Source organism: Macrosteles quadrilineatus, unplaced genomic scaffold (genome assembly GCF_028750875.1).
Source record: "Macrosteles quadrilineatus isolate MER2022 unplaced genomic scaffold, UCM_ALF_1.0 Scaffold_1__1_contigs__length_201487025, whole genome shotgun sequence".
NCBI lineage: Eukaryota > Metazoa > Arthropoda > Insecta > Hemiptera > Cicadellidae > Macrosteles > Macrosteles quadrilineatus.
In genome coordinates this window covers 147,486,676-147,508,186 of record NW_026542594.1, presented here as the reverse complement: position 1 = coordinate 147,508,186, position 21,511 = coordinate 147,486,676, and the positions used below count along the sequence as shown (strand labels likewise).

The 21,511-nt window shown below is 35.9% G+C and overlaps 1 protein-coding gene across 1 annotated transcript in view; it reads right to left on the bottom strand.

Annotated features, from left to right (window-relative positions):
• Nucleotides 1-2,835: 2,835 nt before the first annotated feature.
• The window catches only part of LOC128986888 (neurexin-3), a 77,892-nt gene continuing 59,216 nt past the window's right edge, over nucleotides 2,836-21,511 (bottom strand). The window contains exons 7-23 of the mRNA XM_054407487.1: nucleotides 20,415-20,522; nucleotides 18,992-19,193; nucleotides 18,378-18,563; nucleotides 18,111-18,254; nucleotides 17,488-17,705; nucleotides 16,984-17,092; nucleotides 15,824-16,024; nucleotides 13,766-13,992; nucleotides 13,055-13,271; nucleotides 12,617-12,775; nucleotides 11,789-11,908; nucleotides 9,874-10,052; nucleotides 9,022-9,193; nucleotides 7,870-8,108; nucleotides 7,103-7,217; nucleotides 6,368-6,556; nucleotides 2,836-4,606 (exon numbers count right to left, since the gene is read on the bottom strand). Of these exons, the coding sequence (XP_054263462.1) occupies nucleotides 4,026-4,606; nucleotides 6,368-6,556; nucleotides 7,103-7,217; nucleotides 7,870-8,108; nucleotides 9,022-9,193; nucleotides 9,874-10,052; nucleotides 11,789-11,908; nucleotides 12,617-12,775; nucleotides 13,055-13,271; nucleotides 13,766-13,992; nucleotides 15,824-16,024; nucleotides 16,984-17,092; nucleotides 17,488-17,705; nucleotides 18,111-18,254; nucleotides 18,378-18,563; nucleotides 18,992-19,193; nucleotides 20,415-20,522 (3,366 nt within the window). The 3' untranslated portion in view covers nucleotides 2,836-4,025. The remainder of the gene's footprint in view (nucleotides 4,607-6,367; nucleotides 6,557-7,102; nucleotides 7,218-7,869; nucleotides 8,109-9,021; nucleotides 9,194-9,873; nucleotides 10,053-11,788; nucleotides 11,909-12,616; nucleotides 12,776-13,054; nucleotides 13,272-13,765; nucleotides 13,993-15,823; nucleotides 16,025-16,983; nucleotides 17,093-17,487; nucleotides 17,706-18,110; nucleotides 18,255-18,377; nucleotides 18,564-18,991; nucleotides 19,194-20,414; nucleotides 20,523-21,511) is intronic.

Here is a 21,511-nt window from a genome sequence, read left to right as displayed (position 1 = left end):
TAGTTATATCATTTGATTTGTTAAATGTTATACTCAGCTGGTCTAGAAAGGTACATTGTTGGCCAGCTGACAATGCCACAACACAAGTCATTGAGGAGAAAACATAGCTTACAACCATATTTTAGGTGGTTTTTACAGACTTTTTATAACCAATTGTTATAATTACTGACATTTCTATAAAATATTTTTAGCAGTTACTGTAAAAAACTGCTTTAAATTTGCTGTTTAATGAAACAATTCCCATGTTTTTTAAGTTGTTGGGTTATTTAGTAATTTGATCTTAAAATGTGTTCAATAATTTATGACCACCCTGTCTATTTATGGGACGAGTTATTGTTTATGAATAGATCATCTTATTTAGTTAAAGGAGGTTAAATACGTGAAAAAACAAAAAACAAATAATTGTAAATAAACTAAACACGACCTCTACGTGCACTGGTGGAACTAACAATAAAACTATTTTTAGATGATCCATAAGGATAAGAAATCTTATGCTAAAACTAACATTTTATTTAGACAGAATAATCACATATACAGGGTGGTAATAAAGTTCAAAGACAGTGAAATATTTTAAAAAATAATGTAGGCCTAGATAGAGCTACAATACTTGGTACAAAGTTACAATGCATAAACCTCTATTTTAACGTATATTCAGTGATCCAACTCTTCAGGGGGGCGGCCCACAAGGAGTCGGAAGAAAATCTTAAATGGAAGCATAGGTCAATATGCAAATCAAATGAAAGGTATTTTTTAGTAGAATACAATGCCGTAAACCACACTTCAAAAGGCTGATCCTGCGCAAAACGGCAGATGTTAAAATATTTCCAAAATTAGCCAATTTCTTTAAATTAAAACACTAATTTAAATCTTTAAACAACTGTTATTTTATAACAGATGGTCCTTCTGAAGTGTGGTTTGCGGCATTGTATTCATTCCATTTAAGATTTTCTCCCAACTCCTTGTGGGCCGTCCCCCTGAAGAGTTATTGGATCACTGAATATGTGTTAAAATAAAATAGAGTTTTATGCCTTGTAACTTTGTACCAAGTATTGTAGCTCTATCTACATTATTTTTTAAAATATTTGTCTTCGAACTTTATTACCAAATTTCATCGTATAGCTGGATTCAGCAATAACTCTAATGATTGTTAATGATGAAAATTGAGTGTTATATGTATTTTTAAAGCTAGATAAATACACAGCACTTCTTCCTGAGTTGAGCCCAAGCATCCATGTAACTCATTAAAGTACACACTTTGTAATGGCTTGGGTCACCAGTTCAATCCTGAAGAAAGGATTAAAGTGTACTTTTTGGGGGTTGCAGCCTACTCCACTTTATTAATGGATTTTATAAATATAAATTTACTTAAAATATAAAATAAAAAATGGTGGTTGGAAATTAATGATGATTTTTAAATGTTTATTGAGTTTGATACTACCAATTTTGTTGAATACTTATCTTCTTTCTTAATGTCTCTTTATAATCGATATTTCTATATGATCTAAATGTTAATTTTATAGACTTTTGAATATTTAATCACTGGAGACTTGGCTCTCACATCCATCTCTATCTATATCTTTCACCAAAAGCACATTTTTCTTCCTTTGTTTTAGATTTCTTTCAACAATGCTACTTCACACCTGGACACTGGACAGTACATAAGAAATATTTCCTACCTAGACACCATTTCATTTTAGGATATTATTTTTGAATACAGTTTTTCTTCTTCACTACCTAATTTATATTTATATAAATTTAAATATATTTTTTTTAAATACTGTAATCAATAAATATTGAAGTAATTTAGTTACAAATCACATTTAAATACATTCATGTTTTATCTCATGGTTCAAAACAGAAACAAGCCTTTCTTGGTTATTACAGTTTCAGTAAATAATGCTGGGGATCTAATTTATCTTTCATATCTAATTAGTCATTTGCCTACCGTATTGGGTCTGATGATTATTAGAGTATCCAACCGAAATTGATCACCAATTACCATAATTTATCTACGGTCTTGTAAGTTAACAGTAGTGTAAATATACGATTCACATGTTAATGTTATTACCCATAATATTTTATTTACTTTCAATATTCAAATCAAAACACAACAATCCTTCTTTAAATTTTCTTCCCTCCCAATGTGTGGTTGTCAACACTAACATTTTAAACATAATTCTTTAAGAAAAAATTAAACACACACATACAGTTTTGCTTTTTTTATAAGATCAAAATGAAAACATCATTGATTTGAAATTGATAAAAAAATATATGATTGGTGATAGTAGTATTTAGAGTTCTCATCAAGGATTACATAGCCCCTAATACAAGGCTGCATGGCGAGACAAAAGTGACAACACCTCAGTCTGAGCCTTCCAAAACAGCTGTAGCAGTAATTTATACAGAGTGTCTGTGGAGTGTTAATATTTAAATGTTTGTTATTACTATGACAATAAGCCGGCAGTGTGATATTGCCATGTTTTTTTTTTTTTTAGAGGATGGCGACCTCTTTTAACCTTGCATTTGCCCGTCCACATGACTACAGATCTGTGCGTGGAACATATCCAGCAAAGCAAGGGGTGAGCCGGTACAGTACGAAGGTGGTGAACTGTACTGATAAAATGTGCGGCAGTGACCAGGATCTGAACTCACAACATCGCTGCCTTGGGCCCGAAGTCCGTGACGCTACCAACCCATGTGCTAGAGGAGGCTGTGGCTGCAAGGATGGTTGGTTGGAGATGTGTGGAGTGCACACTTAACACACTGCATGTATTTTTGTTTACAAGAGATACTCTAGTAAAAGAGGATAAAAATCTTAACATTTTGTTTTTGGTATTGTATATTTGAGAATTTCAAATAAGTTGACAAACTATTTATACATGTAATAAACAAGAAATGCCAAACATAATATTCAGCAAAATGCTGTACCATTAACGAAAAATAAAAGTGGCAATGATTTCAAATTTACATCTGTACAACGGCTATATACACAGTTATACAATAACACAACAATCAACATTATTGAATTTGGTAACACTAAATAAAAGTATTAATCCATGACCAAGTAGTTTTTTTTGCAAACTAGTAGTGTATAGGTAATGAGGTTTGTTCAACTGAGTTAAATGTCGATTGAAGGTGGAACACTAAGTTAGCGTAATTAAATCAATTCAATTGTAACAAAATTTACTCATTTTCATAGGCGTTGACGAGCCATTAATTTTGTTGAGGGTCCACCTTCATTTTTTATTAACCTTAGTTTTACACCTTTCTACTTGCGCTTACGACTTACAATTACATAACATATAACTCACAGTTAAATAAACCATTTCCACTTAAAAGGCTAATTTGTGATTTACAGATGATTTTACTTAAATAACTATAACAACCATCGAGTTCCAATGTACTCGTAAATCATAAGTTTTATTGCCTTTTTTGCATAATATTACTGTATAAGTAATGTTTATTGAGAAAAAAGTATGTCTTAATCAAAACGTATACTTATTGATTATAAGCAGTTTGGTAAATGATACTTCCAAGTTATTGATTGCTGGTAAGTTTATAAGCAGGAAATTAAAGGAGGAGCATATCTTTTTCTACTAAAGCCTTAAGTGTTTAAGTAAAAATGTCCGACTGTCTAATGTGTATTTACATTTATGATATTAATAAAACTAATATCTCACTTTAAAAATAGGAATATCTGTTACCTGAAATAAATAATATCCGGTAGATACTGCTGTAATTTAGAATAAAAAAAAATATATAATTCAGTCTTGTAACAACTTGAAATTATTAACTTCGATACTAAAAAGTGTTGAAAATACACTATACTTATTAATTTACATTAAACATTGACCTTATTTTATTCTTTTATAAAATCGAACAACACGAATGTTCATAACAATAATAATACTTATCTATTTCATATTGTGCTTTGCAACGCATTCGTCCATTCACTTACTCAAAGTTCAACAGTTAAAATTGTATAAACAAATGTTTTTGGAAAGTCACTAATAATCGGTATGAGTTCACACGTACCACTCTTTTATGTCTTTGATTTCTCTCTTTTTCGTTTTACCGTTGCCGTTCTTGATGTTGCCGTTGATGGCTTGAGGGGTGGGAGGTGACTGAGTGTTGGCCAGCAAAGCCGCAGACTGGCCCTGTGACGCGTGGTAAGTCTTAGTCTCATCCACCTTGTACACTCCGTCCGATCTGTTTTTGAACTTTAGCACTAAAAGGATTATGATGATGATGGCTATCATGGTGCCTGCGATGATGATGATGACTATAGCGGTGTTCTCCGCCGCTCTAGCAGATATGTGTGGGCGGTTGGTGCGAGGCGGGTACACAGGGTAGTATGGGGATGGCGATGGCGGAGGTGGTGGAGGCGGAGGTGGCTCAGGACGATGTACCGAGGTAGTGGACGTACTGCCAGCCTCCGTGCTGGTGCTGGTCCCGGCACTGCTGGAGCCCTCTGATGTAGAGGGGGGAGGGGAGTGAGAGGAGCCTTTACTGGTCACCACTGTCACCACCTCTGGGCTCACTGACTCTGGACCTACAGAGATGATGGTGGAGCCAGACGAGGAGTCAGTGTCTGTTGTTGAGCCACCTGCAACACCAACACGGTATACACCTGTGTCTCTGTGCTACTATCAATACAATAGCAAAAACAAGGGGATGATTCTGTTTAATTGAACTAGAATTCTTGTTTAGTAAAATGTGGTTAAGTAACGGTTGAGTTTCATAATCTAAGCTTGATTAGCTCAAAGCTCATTAAACTTTATATCACATTTAGAAAAAAAGATTAGGACAAAAAACTTCTATTCTTTTATGAACCTAAACTTCAAATCAAAATTATGCTCCCCTTGTTTTGTTTGTCCTACAATAATTTTTACCCCTTTTTAGCGAATTTCCCATAGTGAGTAGCTAGAGTAGCTATTACCGTAGGTGGCACGGAAAGACCTAGGCCCGGGATCGATTTAATTTTTCATTTTGATGTCCCCAGAGGACAAAAAAAATTTGTTAAAATTTTTTTAAATATAGACCTCAGGCAATAAGCTCTTTCCATTCAAACCTATATATAAATAGAGTTATAAATGTGTCCGTGAATGCGATAACTTGAGTAATTTTTGTCCAATTTAAAATGAATTAATTAGTAATTTTTGTGCAAAATTCAGTTTGAAGGTGTAAGGCAAGATAAACTTGAATGAGTTATCAAACCAGCATGTACGGGTCATTGTTTTCCCCCGTAAAACCCCATTCCCATGGCCCGTACATGTTGGTTTTATGGGGTAAAAATTGATTTTTCTCATTTTTGACCCTCAAAACACTAAATTCCCCAATTTCTCTCTAAGACCTTTTTTAAAGAGCTTAAAAAAACAAATAATTCAGTATATTAAAGTGTTTTTGTACAGTTATTAGTTGGAATGAAAATGTTAAAAATTAGAATTTTCGAATTCCCATGTTATTCTTATGGAGAATATTGTAAAATGTTGTAGTTTGCTTGTTTATGGATATATTTTGATCAAACTTGGGAAATTTATTTATTTTGTACTAAGCTATTATTATTTTACCAAAAAACACACTTTACTAGCTTCCCTGTAGCAGCAAACCCAGATACTAGTTAAACCTATAATGTTTTTTTACAGTATATAGATTTAATTGAAAATCAATTCAGGCAAATGGAAATTCGCTTGGACGGCAGATTTGATGCGGTGGGGGTATTTTGATTTTAAACTGCTACAGCATTACTTATACCAAGGTGTAGTACTTATTATAATTTACTTATTATAATATTTTAGGAAGTCAACCAACGATTTGATAACCATTCGCCTCATTGCACATTTCAATGACTTGCCTATGAGCTTAAATTCAAAATTAGTAGTATGTTTGTTGACGATACTATTCTGCTAATGCTATCTTTATCCAGAAAAAACAATGTTTATAGACAAACCAAAATCTTCTACTTTTGAATAATTGCGCTATTCTTCTGGTATTTAGGTAGTTTTTTTTAATAATCTGTGTGATTTTTTAACATATTAGCTACCAACCAACTATACTCATCCCTCAGTTACATAGGAGTGTGACGGTCGGTAGGGAGGGAACATGTTAAAGCTGTATCTTTTCTCAAGTTATAAAAAAAAAACATTTATTATTTATGTTTTTAAGTAACAAATGTTGTTCTATATTATATTTACCGCGTACTATTGTTAGTTAGGTGTTGACACCATACCTACCACAGGAAACTTTAATTTTATTTGCAAGTGTAAATCATGAAAAACTTGTGCAGTGGCTTGTGTTGGCAGAGTAAAGTAACACTCACCATACCAAGGATTTAATTCTTTATCACGTAATGTCATAGTATACTGACCAGTCTGAGTAGATGAGCTGCCGATGGAACTGCTACCTCCAGGCTCCAGTGTTGTTGTCTCCCCGGAGCCGGAGCCGTCCACACAGTCCTCGTCATCACAGTCTGGCTTGGGCGAGCGATCCTTCGGTCCCTTGGTAGTGGAGGGGGGGCGAGTGGGAGGTACGTACACTGGGGTGATCAGATCATCCCCTACGACAGACATTAATTACCTCTCATGGAATGTTGGAGCTATGTATGATGTGTGTATTTGAAATAAAATCAAATAAGTACTTAGCTTGAAAAGACCCAAAAAGGTTGGAAAGCCTTTTTAATCTAGCGATTGCCCATCCTCATGGAGCTCGAGTCTGTGCATGAAACGTATTAAGCAAAGCCAAAATTGAAATGATACAGTGCAATAGTACTACTATTATTGGGATTGTTTTGAGAAATTCAGTCAGATCTTTTCCTTAAGCCAAGCTCCCATAACAGTATAAGGATAGCACGTGACGTAATACTTATAATTGTGTCTCTAAGTTCTAGGGATATTATGTGGGTATGAACTTTAGTAAACTTTTAAACGTCAGACATATGTGTTTAGAGTTACATCACAGCAAACTGCACAGTATTGCTTTTATTTTATATTGGAAAGGGCAAGCAAAGTAATGAATAAAATTAATGTATCTCAAACTTCATATGGATAAATTATTGGACTATTCAACGTGATAGTCACAGCATAAAGAGAGTATAGAAGCTTACCAGATCCAGTTTCAAACACAGGAGTGCACTGGTCTTCATCATCAGCATTGCAGCCTGACCCGGCCCCTGAGAACACCAGGTCATCCTGCACCCCGGGGTAGCCAGACGCAGGGGTCTGTAAAACACAAATAACGTTTTATAATGTCTGAGTAGCGGAGTGGTACTGGTTACAGTGATTGCCTTCCAGTGGCGGATCTAGAACAGCCACAAGGGGGGGGCGAACCAGGGGGTCTGGGGGGTTCGGGTAAAAATTTGTGTAAACTAAGTCTCCAAAATGGCAGTTTTTTAAAGTCTAAAATGGATTTCTTTGTCCAAAGTTAGTGTGACAAATTATTTTACACAATTTGTATACACTTCTGTATTACATGTAGTAAAAAATATATGTATATGTATGCCCAAGGGGGGGGGGCGGTCGCCCCCTTCGCCCCCCCTCTGGATCCGCCACTGTTGCCTTCAAATCTGTAGTATTTTAAAGCAAAAAACAAATCGTCAAGAGTTGTGGTACAAACAAACAATTTACCCTATTAAGAAAGTTCTAACTGTAATGGGGCTTTTTGAACATTATAAATATAATACTTAAATATTAAAGAAATTTGAACACTTTACCACGGAACATGTATAGGCTACAGTAATCATTTTTGCAACTGCAAATACTAAAGAATACAATTTTGTTATTTGAAAAACAATGAAGATAAGTGACCCAATTTAAGTGTATAGCCACTTTTTGACAGTTTGAGAGATCTAATTCTCAACATGGATGTACAGACCTGCTGCATGCGCTGCAGTGGCTCGTGGAGTCTGTCGCGTATCCCCGTCAGTAGTGTGACGTCTCCACGGACCTCAGTGCGAGGATCACTCTCAGCGGCCAGGTCCAGGATACGCAGCCCGTTGAGTACTAGTCCTGCCATTACCCCTGCAAACGCTCGCTCCACACGCTGCTTTCCTCGGTTCCACTTTCCACCGACTTGTATCTGAGCTTGACTGTTGAACACATTTAGCTGGTGGCCTGCAACAAACCAAAATGAAAATAAATCTTTGACATAAAAATTATGCAAACTCCAATCAATCCTAATTGAAACCTTTTTGATAGTTCAATGAGTGTATAGCTTGTCACACCATTTTTCAGCGAGGTAGCTGTACTGTTAATCCACTGGTGCTTTGGTGCTTGGTTCATAGAATCTCATCTGCAAGTGTAGTGTCGCACGTGCTTTTGGTGCTTATATATTAACTGTTGGCTGACGGTGACATGGTGGATCAGTTGGCCAAAGCGCACTCACAAATAATTTACTACTGAGAGGCCTTTCCACATGTGTAGGTTTGTTTTCCTTATTATTAATATCCCATATATGTGTGCAATCCATATTAACGGTGGGAAAGCCTGGCTATCTTGGGTGGAAGTTTACAGTATTAATGAGTTTGGGATAGCATAGGACATGTTTTGCTTGTTTTAAAATTAATAGAAGAGGGAGCTTAGGACACAGATTTTCTTTTAGAGAATTTCCCTATAGGGAAGTAGCTATCACCGTAGGTGGCAAGACTTATGATGCTGCATTCTTCTTATTTTTGAAAATGGTATTAGAAGTTCATATTGTTCTGAGATTTAAAAACCAACCACTAGCTGTTATAATATGCACAAGCATTGGATGGATTTTTATACCAAGTTGTTCATGTAACTTAAATTTAATTTTCATGACAACAAATCCACATCTCACAGCTATAAGTAGTATCCCCAACTGGAGAACACCAAGGAGAACAGCCTGAATAACATTTCCTTGCTAAAGTTTATAGTATAATAAACCTCGTCTATATACGCAGGCAATCATTATTACATTTTCGATGGAATTCTCTATCAATTTACTATTTCCCAACCCTACTTTTTATTAAATTAGTTTTACAAGCGTCTATCTATCAACTCTTACCTTTAGGATGGTTGGTCTGCACGTTGTAATCGTCCACCTGGATGGTAGAGTTGGCTCCAGACCTTGTAAACCTCACCACGTGATATGTGTTGTCACTGACCTTCACACTGATGTCCCCGATAGGGTGGTCGTTGGTTCCCATGTTGTACACCATGTATATGTTACCGTCCACCTTGAACAAAGATCAACACTAGGTATAGGCTTGATTGTCTGACCCAACCCTGTGCACATTGTATTTCCTAGCAGTTAAGTTAAGCTGTTGTGTTTTTTTCACAGTAATCATGGTGATTGGTCTTTGACAGACAAAGGTATTGCCTTGGTATTAACAAATTGGTCCAATTATCAGGATATTACTGCGTATAGTTGCAGTACTCACTAGTGTGGATGTTAATCCACACCAGGGAGTATCGCATCCACAGTGCATGCCTATAAATCCTCAATTTGTGACCTCCTAGTAGCTGGATTACACGACGACGCCACCGTCCCAGTCCCAGGTGATTTCAAGTGAAGGCCTTGAGTCTTGAAAATTAGGAGAGGTGGAACTTTAAAATATATATATAGTTGAAATTTCAAAATACATTTTGTACATAAAATACTAAAATTTGTTAGGTTGTTGCATAATAGTATATATTTTTTTATAAAATGGTATATCTTAATGAATTAAATGCACAATCAATCTTTGTGGTTGAGTGAAAATATGCTTGGGATTGCCATAAGCTATTAATTAGATAATATAATTAAATATTTATTTAAAACTTAACTAAATATTTTAATATTTATTTCATGACATAAGTATCAATTAGATAAAAACCATTTCACCGTCATTTCATGAAACAGCTACACCATACTAACTATTTCCAGTTCCATGTAATCATTGGAGGTGCCGCTGTCAATCCTAAGAATAACTGCATCTTCCTTGGTCGTCACAAAGCCAAGAGCCAACACGTCACTCTTCATTTCAGGTCTGCGATCCTCGGGAAAAACATAAGTGATGATACCTCTGTTGGGTCCAAACTCGTAAGCAATCGACTCTGAAACCACAATCATCATTATTGTTAAGTTAACATTTGTTTTTGAGTGTCCATAAATAATTCAAGCTTGGCTCATGAAATGTACACGGTGTTCAAAAAGGTGGGGACATAATTTACATTGTGATTCCTTGGGTCAAAATAAGAGAAAATCAAGAATAAAATGTTTTTCCAAAATCACTTTGTTAACTAGATATCCGCCATTTTGTATTTTTTATATGACATTTTTTACATGGTATGGTTAATATATAGCAGTTCATGCCACTAAAGTAAGACAAAATACTGTAAATTCAATGAAAATGTTATATTAATGATGAGAGATTACAAAAATAATAAGAGATTATAATAACCATCAAAACTTTTAGATTTCAAAATATTTTTGACCCTACATCAAAGTCACGTTAATTACTTTTCACCACACTATGATGTTTTTGGCTGTATTACATACGTTAATTGGTGGCTGAAAGTTACGTTTTGCTGGCCATGCCAGCTGTCATCGTAATTTGGGGACCGAGCAGGTTTTTACAGGCCGGGGCCGCAAAATCAGCTGTCCGCTTACTTGCATAACATGAATGCATTTTAAATTTAATACAAAATCAAAATCCATAGCATTGCAATAGAATTGTGTTATTGTCACTGTTGCCTAGCAACTATTTATTTTTATTTTTGCTGATTCCTCAAATTATTTCTTTACATAACCTTAAAGTTGTAGTGTTGTGTTGACTATCAGTGTCCATTATTATAGTGGTGAATAGTGGTAATAGGGTATAGTGTGGTGAAAAATAGCGTTCGTACCACGGACCGAAATGGTTTTGCAGCTCTCGATCGATTTAAGTTCTCGACTTCGTCAAACTATCTCGAGCCAGCAAAACCTCATTTTCGGCCCTAGGCACGAAATATACTATTACATCATATATAAAGTAATTTTTTTATTTAATTTAATCAAATATCATGTTACATGAATGGCTTAATGCCTAATGCTAATAAGAGTAAGTTTAGACCTCAAAAAATCTGTTAAAACACTAGAAATGTATTTAATATGCAAAAATCAGTCAGCAAAAGAAGAGAATGAAATTGAAGGCATAGAAAAGAAGACAGCAAAAAAGTGCATTCAGAGTTAAAGGTTGCTATAGCCACAAACACATCTGGCTTGATCTCCCAGCTTAAACAAGAGTCAAGCTCAATAACTGAACCATCAGGCATACATAAAATTATCCACCCACTTTCCAAATGCAGATCCAAAGGAATTAAACATCTCAAAGGGTGTATCATGACTAAATAAACGTTCCAGAAACAATTCTTAATGGGAACTGAGTAAGTTAAACAATTTCATAAGCTATGCTGCTAATGTTGCTTGTATATTTTAATAATGTTTAACACTAGGTTATTAATATCTTCTGTTCAAATCTAACAATTTTTCCATACTCTAGAATGATACTGTGAAAACAATTTTCAATTATTTGCTTACAACACTTTTATCAAGAACCTTAAACAATACAAAAGCTGAAGCTACAAAAAGCGCAAAATCAGATAGAAATCTTATAGGAGAGGCGCAGATCCACATGTGCCTTTTCCCAAACAAAGCTATTTTCTCAGCTGCAATCATGCAAGGGAAGAATAACATGACCATAAAATTAGAAGCTATGCCTCACTATACTCGTATAACCCAATCCATTGCAAAAACTATATTCAACTATTCAAATGTTAACAATTTCTACGATTATCTCTTCACTACCTACCATCGGAACACGTAGGCCCAGTGTACGAGGTCATGTCACAGTCGCAAGTGTAGGAGTTCCACTGCTGCACACACACGCCTCTATTGGCACACACGTTATGGCTGCACTTGGTGCTCTGACCTGTCACAAACACAACAAAATATTATCTCTTCTAAACAAGTTTATAATCTTCGTAGATTGAAAAAGTCCATGTAGTTAACTATTTGAGAGGCAAGTTTGTACATTCAAGTTTTGTTAAAATGTACAAAAAATGCACTTAAGATTTTATTATGTATATTTTTTAAATATGAATAACCGAAGGTTTCGAACCTAAAGGTTAATTTTGAAGCTGTCTACCAAGTGGTTGAAAAAATCCTCTTTCCAACCCAGTGGCGGATCCAGAGGGGGGACGAAGGGGGTGACCGCCCCTCTCTTGGGCATACATATGTATAATTTTTTACTGCATGTAATACAGTAGTGCATACACATTGCGTAAAATAATTTGTCACACTAACTTTGGACAAAGAAATAGTATAAAGCTGCCGTTTTGGAGACTTGGTTTACACAAATTTTTCGGGGGGGGGGGAGGGGGGGGGTACCCCCAAGCCCCCCAGACTCCCGGCTCGCCACCTTGTGACTGTTCTAGATTCACCACTGTGAACCAAACTCATCAGCTTGAAAATTTACCTTTTAGGTTCGAAACCTTGGTCACAAACTAAAAACCAGTTCATGGACACTACAACAGGTATTTAACCTTTTTATTTGTAAAAAATGTGATCCTGAGGCTAAACAAATGTTTATAAATTGTTTTAAAAATCGTATACACATGTACACTTAAATAGTCATTACCTTCACAACCAGCAGAAACCAGAGAGCTGGGAATCACAGCATCCACTATCAAGTTTGGACTCTCCCCGTTAAGGTCTAAACTGGCCAAACAACCTTCGAAACCGTGTCTTGATTGGATCTGTTTGGGTAGAGGAGGGTTTATGTCTTTGGGATAACCACCTGAAACATCAGAAGATAAAGCTTTATTGTATCTATCAAACTAAATACATTCCAGTATTTATAATGATGTACTTTTCCTGAACATAACCCTAGGTTGGTACTCAGATAGTGGGAAATCCTGATGCAAGGTTGAATTTCCTCTGTAATTTATTGCCTTGAAGATTGGAGGTTGGAAATTCGAGCTACTAACAGTACCTAATAAGCCTAATTTTTAGCAGTCACCCAATAGGGTCACATAGTTTTAAAACACTGCTCAGTGTAAGGTCTCTGAGTACTGACCTAAGTAGAGGATTCCCGCCAGGTCTAGTTTCTCATTCATGCCCAGACTGGTGACGATGGCGAAGGTGTCGTCCACCATGAGAGTGTGCTGTTTGGGACTCGGCCGCCCGATGGTCACTGTGTGCCACTTGTTATCGTTGAGACTGGCCCGAGCATTGTCCCTCACCCGCACTGGCCCATCCCCCAGGTTGAAGATGTAGTGCAGATGCCCACTCACCTGTAATTATTTGTCATTACATTAGGTTTGGAAAAGTTTTGTAATAAACAGTTTGTGTAAAGATGGACAAAGCATGTTCTAATTTGTGACACCTGCTTGATCCTTTCTTTCCACCCATGTGGTAGGGAGGAGGACCAGAAACAATGTTTGTTTAATAAATATACAAAACTCCAGTTGAGTGCATGGCAGTTCTGAATGTCTCATCTTTTGGTGATGTGATTTTCCAATATATTTAGTTTTCAATGTCTGTCCACTAGTATATTTGCTTATATAAGTTGTCAATGAAATGAATAATGTCTTTATGGCTTGCATCATAGAAATACATTCATTGTAATCGTCATGATAAAATAAGGTAACTCGGTCAATTTGTAACTCTAAAATGAACTCTTGTCTATGTACCATTTTTTATAGTACGTGTTGTTACAACAGTGCTGTATTCACTAGTCAGACAGCTTTGTGATATGATATACCTTGACAAAGTTGACCATGCTTACCAGTTCAACAGCAATGAAGTCCTGCTCTCTCCCAGCATTGTACAGTATGAGACCACTTGACTCTCTGGTTTTGAACTGAAAGTATATGTTTGTGGCGGAGTAAGCCTTCAACACTGGCAGACCAACAAAGGTGTGCTTGGACTTGAAGGTGACAGGATGATGAACAAGTTGGTGGTCCCTCTTACTGAAGTTCGCTGTTACGTGGATTTCAGGATTATACCGTGTTCCTGTAAATGGAGCTTATATATTTTAAGAGCACCGGTACTAGCTTCATAATTTCAAAAAATCTTATTGTATCAATGGATTTTATAGGTGGTGGAGTGAAATAAAGTACCTTAAGTTCTCACCTAATCAGCCAAACTCTTTCTTGGCCTAACTCAAGCCTTAGGCCTACTCTTGGTATAGTAAAGAACTACTACATCAAAAAATAAATCTATATAATTAATACGCTACATGAAACTTTGTCGGTTGAACTCCTTCGCCATTTCTTAACCGATTTTATCCATTGACGTCTTATTGGAAAGAGCGTGTCGCGTAGATTTGCAAACTGGCCTTACATTTTTGAAAAAGTACCTTGGGCTCTGCCCCAATGGCTTTGATAGTTCCCATGTTATCCTTATGGAGAACATAATTGTTTACATTTTGATCAGCTGTATAATTTAATTGATGTTATTTATTTTTCAATTCAATGAAACACATTGAGTACATTTATTTACTATTTGAGTTTGTGTAAACATAACCCCCAAGACGGATCGTGTTAGTATGGTTGTTATCTTAAATTTGTGTATTTATCGTTGTTTTATGTCGCTATTACGGATCGTGTTAGCATGATTGTAACTTAAATTTGTGCATTTATCGTTGTTTTATGTAGTTATGATTTGTTTATTTGTTGTTTTTTTCTTTTAAATGCCTGCGACGCGACGACAACGAAACAGACAGGAGGCGGCGCAGGCGTTATCGTGCAGCTACAGAACAGACAAATATAAACGAATAATAATGAATATAAACATGGTCTGAGTTGCACACCGGTAATCTTTGAATTGACTCTTTTAAATTAATTTTAAATATGACTGTTATTCGTTTTGAAATAACTCCTGTACTTCTTTGCAATTGCTCGATTTCGAGCAACATGTACACTAGTATATATTATTATGTACCTTACCGGTATACACTTTTAAAATCATAAAAAGGTTAAATCCTTTTTTTTATTGTATTAGTTGATACTGTAGCTCATAGGATGTAACTCATGTCTTAGTACTTGCTTACTGTTAGTGTGGTGATTGGTGCCACATAGGGGAGATTATGTGTAAACTAGCTGGCAGTTTGACATAATCGATGATGTTGGAAGTGTTGACTGAACCCTTAAATTTAATCATAGGAGACAATGAATGTTACCGTTACAAATCAAACGACTGGACACAGCTTGAACTATTAATTGAATTTCATATTGATATCAGTGGATGACATTGGAAATAAACCTAAACATTATTAATTGTTGAACCTGCAAAGAATAATTAATTTGTTTGGAAATTTAGACTGATTAAACATTTACCACCGTACCTCACGTGAGGCCTTGCCCCATATCTCGTTCTCTACTCTTGGGCCATGTTGTTCCTTCGGAGACCGCGGCAAGACCAATTGGTGGTTGACTTTACCCACGCGATGTGCATGCTACGCATGCGCGAGCAAGGTCCTGGGTTAGAGAGTGCCTTCTTGGCGGAACATTTGAATTTCGGTAATACAAGTTGTGGGGCTGAACCCCCGTATTAGTACTACTTCTGTTAAAGATTATCTGGATTATCAATGGAAAAACATTAAGTTCATTAAGTTTTAATTGTACTCCAAGTTGAAAATATCCTACATTAGGATTGAATACAATAAGAGTAATTGAAGTCTAATAGTTAAATATCTAGAGCTGTACATAATGCATAGTTAAAAAAACAAATTTCTAATTGAAGATAATGGATCCTTTCATTTTAGAAAATTAAAAAATGTAACATCACAAACAACAAAAACAATTTCTTATCAAGAAGAAATAGTTTTTAGAGATGTAATTACCTTTTTGGGTCGACGAACCACCAGCAGATCGAGCAATTTCAAAGTAGTTCTGGCCGTTGAACTTGAACTGTTGCATGGATCCCACAAAGCTTGGCACAGGCACGGAGCTGCTAACTTGGACATCTTCCTCCATGTGGTAGACTCCTCCGACGTGTACTGACCTCAGCTCCAGAGTACTCTGCTTGCCCAACACTGTCTCTACTGTAACAGAGTAATAAACCACGATGTGAAATAATCCTATTTCAATATTTTTATTTTTCTATTCAAGCAATGGAAATAATTATTAAACAGAAACCGTCTACATCAGGGCCTTATTTCACGAAACTGTGGCTCCCCACCGGCTCACTCCAGATGGTGTGTGGCCCCTTTATTCTCTATTCTGATTCTGCAATGGTTGGAGCTTAGGGGGTTAAAATTACATGTAGTATTTCTTTAATTGACGAAATTGGCTTTTTTCCTACAATTTGTTTGAAAAATGAACATAGTTATCCTAGCTAGGAAGCAAGCTAATAAATAATTTAATTTGGTTTTTTAATAGTAATACCAGGGATCTGCGAGTTCGAGTAAAAAATGTTGACCCTCAGATCCAGGCAAAATCTTGTTGGTTAAAAATTGGTAACTTAAAAGTATAAAAAAAACAAATTAACAACACAATTTGAAAGACTCCTGCAATACTGACAAAATTGTGAAAATCTTCTACATTGGGGAAGAAATTGTGAGCATTTTTCACGCTTACGGACACTTCATCATCTTCTCCCACAATCGGGATTTTCAACAGCACAATCTTTGTAGACATTCTTGGCGATCGTAAGAATAACAGCTTTTGGCTTGAAAATCGTACTCTCTACACAGATTTAACTGGTAAAATTCTTTTTCCAGGAAAAAAATATTGGTCATTGATGACTCCTCTAGGCTGAGTCCCCAGTGGCTAACATCTCCACCATTAGGCAAAATGGCCCTTTTCCACATATTTAATATTACATTGATAAACTTAAGTTTGGAGGTATGACTGGGTTAAATGAATAAATTATTCTGATTGAGTAAAATTTGACTAGTTCCGTCCTTATTAAAGGTAACATTTATTACAATAGAAAACATAAGAACTAAATGAGCCTAGTTACCGACCACAGAACCTGAACATGCAATCTGCAGTATATTACCTCTGATGGGAGCCTCGTCATCCACCTGCAGGTTCAAGCTGCTGGCTCTACGAGAGTAACTGACTGAGTGCCACTGGTTGTCATTCAGCCCTTGACCAGATAGCATCGTCTATGCAGTCAACAATAACAATATTAACCAGCTCAATATCATTGATTTATGGATTCTACTTGCAATTTATGGATTTCCTCAAGCAAATAACATCAATCAAAACTAGAGGAAACATCTGCAGATTTAAAATCAAGTTTTTAATTTCCAACTATACCTTCAAACTCAACAGATTTATAAACATGAGTGTATGGAATGGATTCCACACTATAAACTCTTGCACAGGACACATGGTTGACTTTGTAGCTTTTACTACAGTATATTGTTGTAGTTGAAAAATTAAGCACTTTCATTCAACGAAGTTGATATTTTTTTGTCAAAAGTAACAAATTTCTTGAATATTAAAGAAAGAACTAATTAATAGTAGACAATATTAATATTTGAAGGTCCAAGTGTACCTTTTCCTTGTCCCCGATACGGATAGTGAGCTTCACACGGCCAGCGGATATCGCCAGCTGTAGTCTGTCAGCTGATTGGTCCGTGCTGGTGACCAGCAGCAGACCGAGAGGACGAGTCGTGCGGAACCTGAGAGTCACGTCCTCTGTTTGAGACCTCAGCTCCTGCGGTAGAATCACAACCATGTGCTGAGACCCATTGAAACTCAGAGTGGTTGCCTCTGCAAACACAAAACAAACAAAACTTCATTCTTTATTTTTTGTATCTTACATTTTTTTACTGGTTTTTATTTGTGTGAAACATCAGAAAATGAAGAAAACTGTTTTTTAATTACTACCTTTCCATTTAAAAAATCCTCCTTTGAGTAGCAGCACACTATGAGTTGTACATGAGTTCTTTGAAAACCTTTTAGATGAAGATTTATAAGTATTTTAACCCCTTTCAGATGAGTGTAATTTAGTGTTTAACTCTATAACTAAAATCAAAATTTTCAAGATTTTATTATTTTCTGGTTTGGAGTTTAACCTTACTACCATCCTGCCTATATTCTAAAAGTGAGTTTGCTCTGCATTTTTATCCTTTCATCCAACAAATTTATTTGTGAAAATTCTTAACTCTGAAATACCTTTTCCGCAAGTTGGTCCAGCAAAACTGGTGGCTGAACAGTCACAGATAAACCGGTTCCAGCCCTCGGAGCAGAGGCCAGAGTTCATGCAAGGCTGGGAGTCACACTGGGTTCCCAGAGAGTGACAGGATGGTTGGATGGAGCCTGAAAGATGTGTCAAACAATCTATGAGTTTTTTTTTTGTTTGCTTTGCCTTTAATTCTAGTCTTAATAGACTACCTTTTAGTCTTCTATTGGCAAAATACAATGATCCTGTGATATACTTACTGAAGTCTTGTTGTCTTGCATATTCAGCGATGTCAAGAGCTTTCCCATTGACTACAAAGTCCCTCATGCAGCCAACGTAGCCAACATTGAGTACAGCAGACCAAAGAGCTGGAGGGAGGGGGAAGGTCATGGGACCAAGGCCACCGATGTACATCCCACCTTCCAGGTCCAGCTGGTTTGATTCCCCTAAAATAACAAGAATATCATAATACACATTAATTTTTTCTGTACACATGATTTTTGTCATACTGCACTAAAAAGGAAACCCTTGCTCATTTCTCCTTATGGGCTTGTGTCAAAAAGAGTCACTTTAAGAAGCCCTAGTGCCAGCTGTAGGATAAACATGATCATCGTTTGATGAAGTCAGTGACAGAGTCTGTAGCTGTTAACCACTGATTTCTCTAAATTACCCCAACTTCTCATTAAGCCGAATTGAAAACGCAGCTTACTGTAAACTTCAACATAATGTGCGTCAACATATCAAACATATTATGTAGTCTTCAGTATCTAATGCGCAATGATATAAAAAAGGTATAATCTATTTAGCACTTGGAAAAAAAGGTAAAACTTCACATAATTTTTATCAGTTCATTTGTGATTATCGAGTTACATACCTGGAGTGCTGAAGTCTGCAGCGTTCTCGTCTACGGTGAGTCGTCCCTCCCGTCCATTGCGCTTCAACATGATCTCATGCCACATTCCATCGTCCACTCGCCGAGTGGTTGCCTTCACTTTGACAGCACCTGACCCTAGATCCAGGTGAAGGTACAGATGTCCTCCAACCATTTCCAGGGCAAACAGATCTGCTTGTGCCAGCTACAACAGTCAACATCATTAAATTATTGCTGTAATTGATGAGTACAGCTTCTGGTAGATAAAATACACCAAAAAGTCAGGATAATTGTACAGTCCAACTCATCTTTTGTGCCACTGATTTTTCTCCAACCTGTTTTGAATTTTTTGATGCTTTGGTGGATAAGTATAGGGTTATCTACTCTCCTCTCTCTAAATTATAGCGTAGCGTTCATTCAATTGCACAGCATTCTTATTGATTGATGATTTTTGTCTTCCCTACTGTGAGTACTGTAATAAATAAATAAGTAGCCTACATATAACTGCAATACAGTACACATTCACTGTGGGTCCAAATGCAGGATTGCATATTCTTTGATTTAATTTCTAAAAGTCAAAGTTTAATTTTATGTATCTATAATTTTGAGGAATGATCTCTGAACTAGTGCTCAATCAGGTGAGGTCTTTTGGATAGGCCAATCCAACATAAAGATGGTTGTTTGACGGGCTTGGAATTTATATAGCTTAAAATTAAATAGTTATTTTCTCACTACGTTTTACAACACAATTGGCTCATTAAAATAATTTCTTTGAGATTTAATTTCCCTCCAAATTTTCTTTTTTGAGTAGCTGTGTAAATTATTACCAAAAGTTGCCAGAAAAGCAATAAATAGGAAATTGCTTGAGTCTCCTAAAATAATCAGAACGTGGCTATCTTTCACAAATATTTAACTCATTCAACTGACCAAGAGTAGAGAGAGAGAGAGAAATTCTTTATTTATACACATTATTTTGCAGCAAATACATTAAGAAATAAAAATATCACATGGGTCACAATGACCTGTGCGTGATAGAGTCCTTACTGGCTGCTTCATCAAAATAAAAGCTCTTCACACTTCACTACACATAAAAAAAAGAATAAAAAAAAACAATAACTTGGTAAAATAAGCATACAATTTAATTTAATATACAATTATAATTATAACAACCTAACAATCATATACAATGTGCAACTCAATAACTTGGGGAACACATTGCTTGATTACATCTGATGAACAAATTAACTTTTTTTCAATTCCCAATTTTACTGAGGCGTAGATTCCGTCAAGTAAGAGTGCTGTAGAAAGTACAATAGATAGTCCAGTTATCAGTTGGTTAGGCCTCTCGCCCACTATACGACCTCAGTCGCACGACACTGTGTCGTACGATATTCTTATAGAGTAATTATAGAGTAGCGTTTCTTACATGAGAGGTACGAGGACCGCTGCTGTAAATGATAAGTCCGTCGGCCTCCACAGTTCTGATCTTGAGGGAGATAGACCCACTCCTCGTAGCATCCCATGCAGGCACAACCTGTCAAGCAACATCACATGTCACCATAAATACATAAATGATCCTGCTGCCTGCACTGCCTTCATTGAAAAAGAAAGATAGCTAGGATCAAATTTTATAAAGAGTGTTGAAAAGAAACATAATTCCATAAAAGCTTTACAGTGCAAATTTTGATGTTTTGTAGAAGAAATGTATTATCTCCTAAAATAGTAATAATATAAAACTTACTATCATTAAGTTCAATGATTTTCTTTACTTTTGGAAATCAAAATTACTGCTATACCTTTTAGCTGATACATGTGCCAACAAGTTCTCAGCCATATTTATCTCTAATTAAATGGGCAGAGCTACTGTTCTAAACTGGAATTTCAAATCACTTTGTTATAAATAAAGTAATTACTGAAAAGTTATAATATTGGGTTTAAAAAGTTGTAGAGGAACAACAGCTATTAAATGTCAAAAGCAAAAGTAAACTTTATAAAATAAGCTTTAGCAAAGCTGGTTGTCGAAGTGACATAAGCAGCTTGTCTCAAGTGGATTACTTCTGGTGATCAACAAATCTCCATCAATGGCTTCTGATCAAATCATGCAGCTCACTCTAATGTAATTTGGAGACAGTTGAAGAAACTAATACTTTTTTTATCAAGTGTGTCTGTTGAAATTACACCAATGGATTGTAAAAGGAAAAAATCTAGCTTTTATTTATTATATATTGTGATGTATTAAGGAAACATTGAGTGCAGATTTGATGTAATAAGGAAACATTGAGTGCACCTTTACAAATACTATCATAAAGGTACTCAGCATAATTGGCCGCGGTGACAAACTACAATATATCTAAAAAATATTACATTTTAATACCGTACAAATCATATTAAATTCAGAGAAATTTTTTTAATGTTTATTTTCAAATTAAGTTATATTATTTTCCTGGCCAGAGATAGCCAAACTTTAATTTTGTGTAGCTACCAAATAAGTTGTATTTTCTCCAATAAGTAAATAATAAGTAA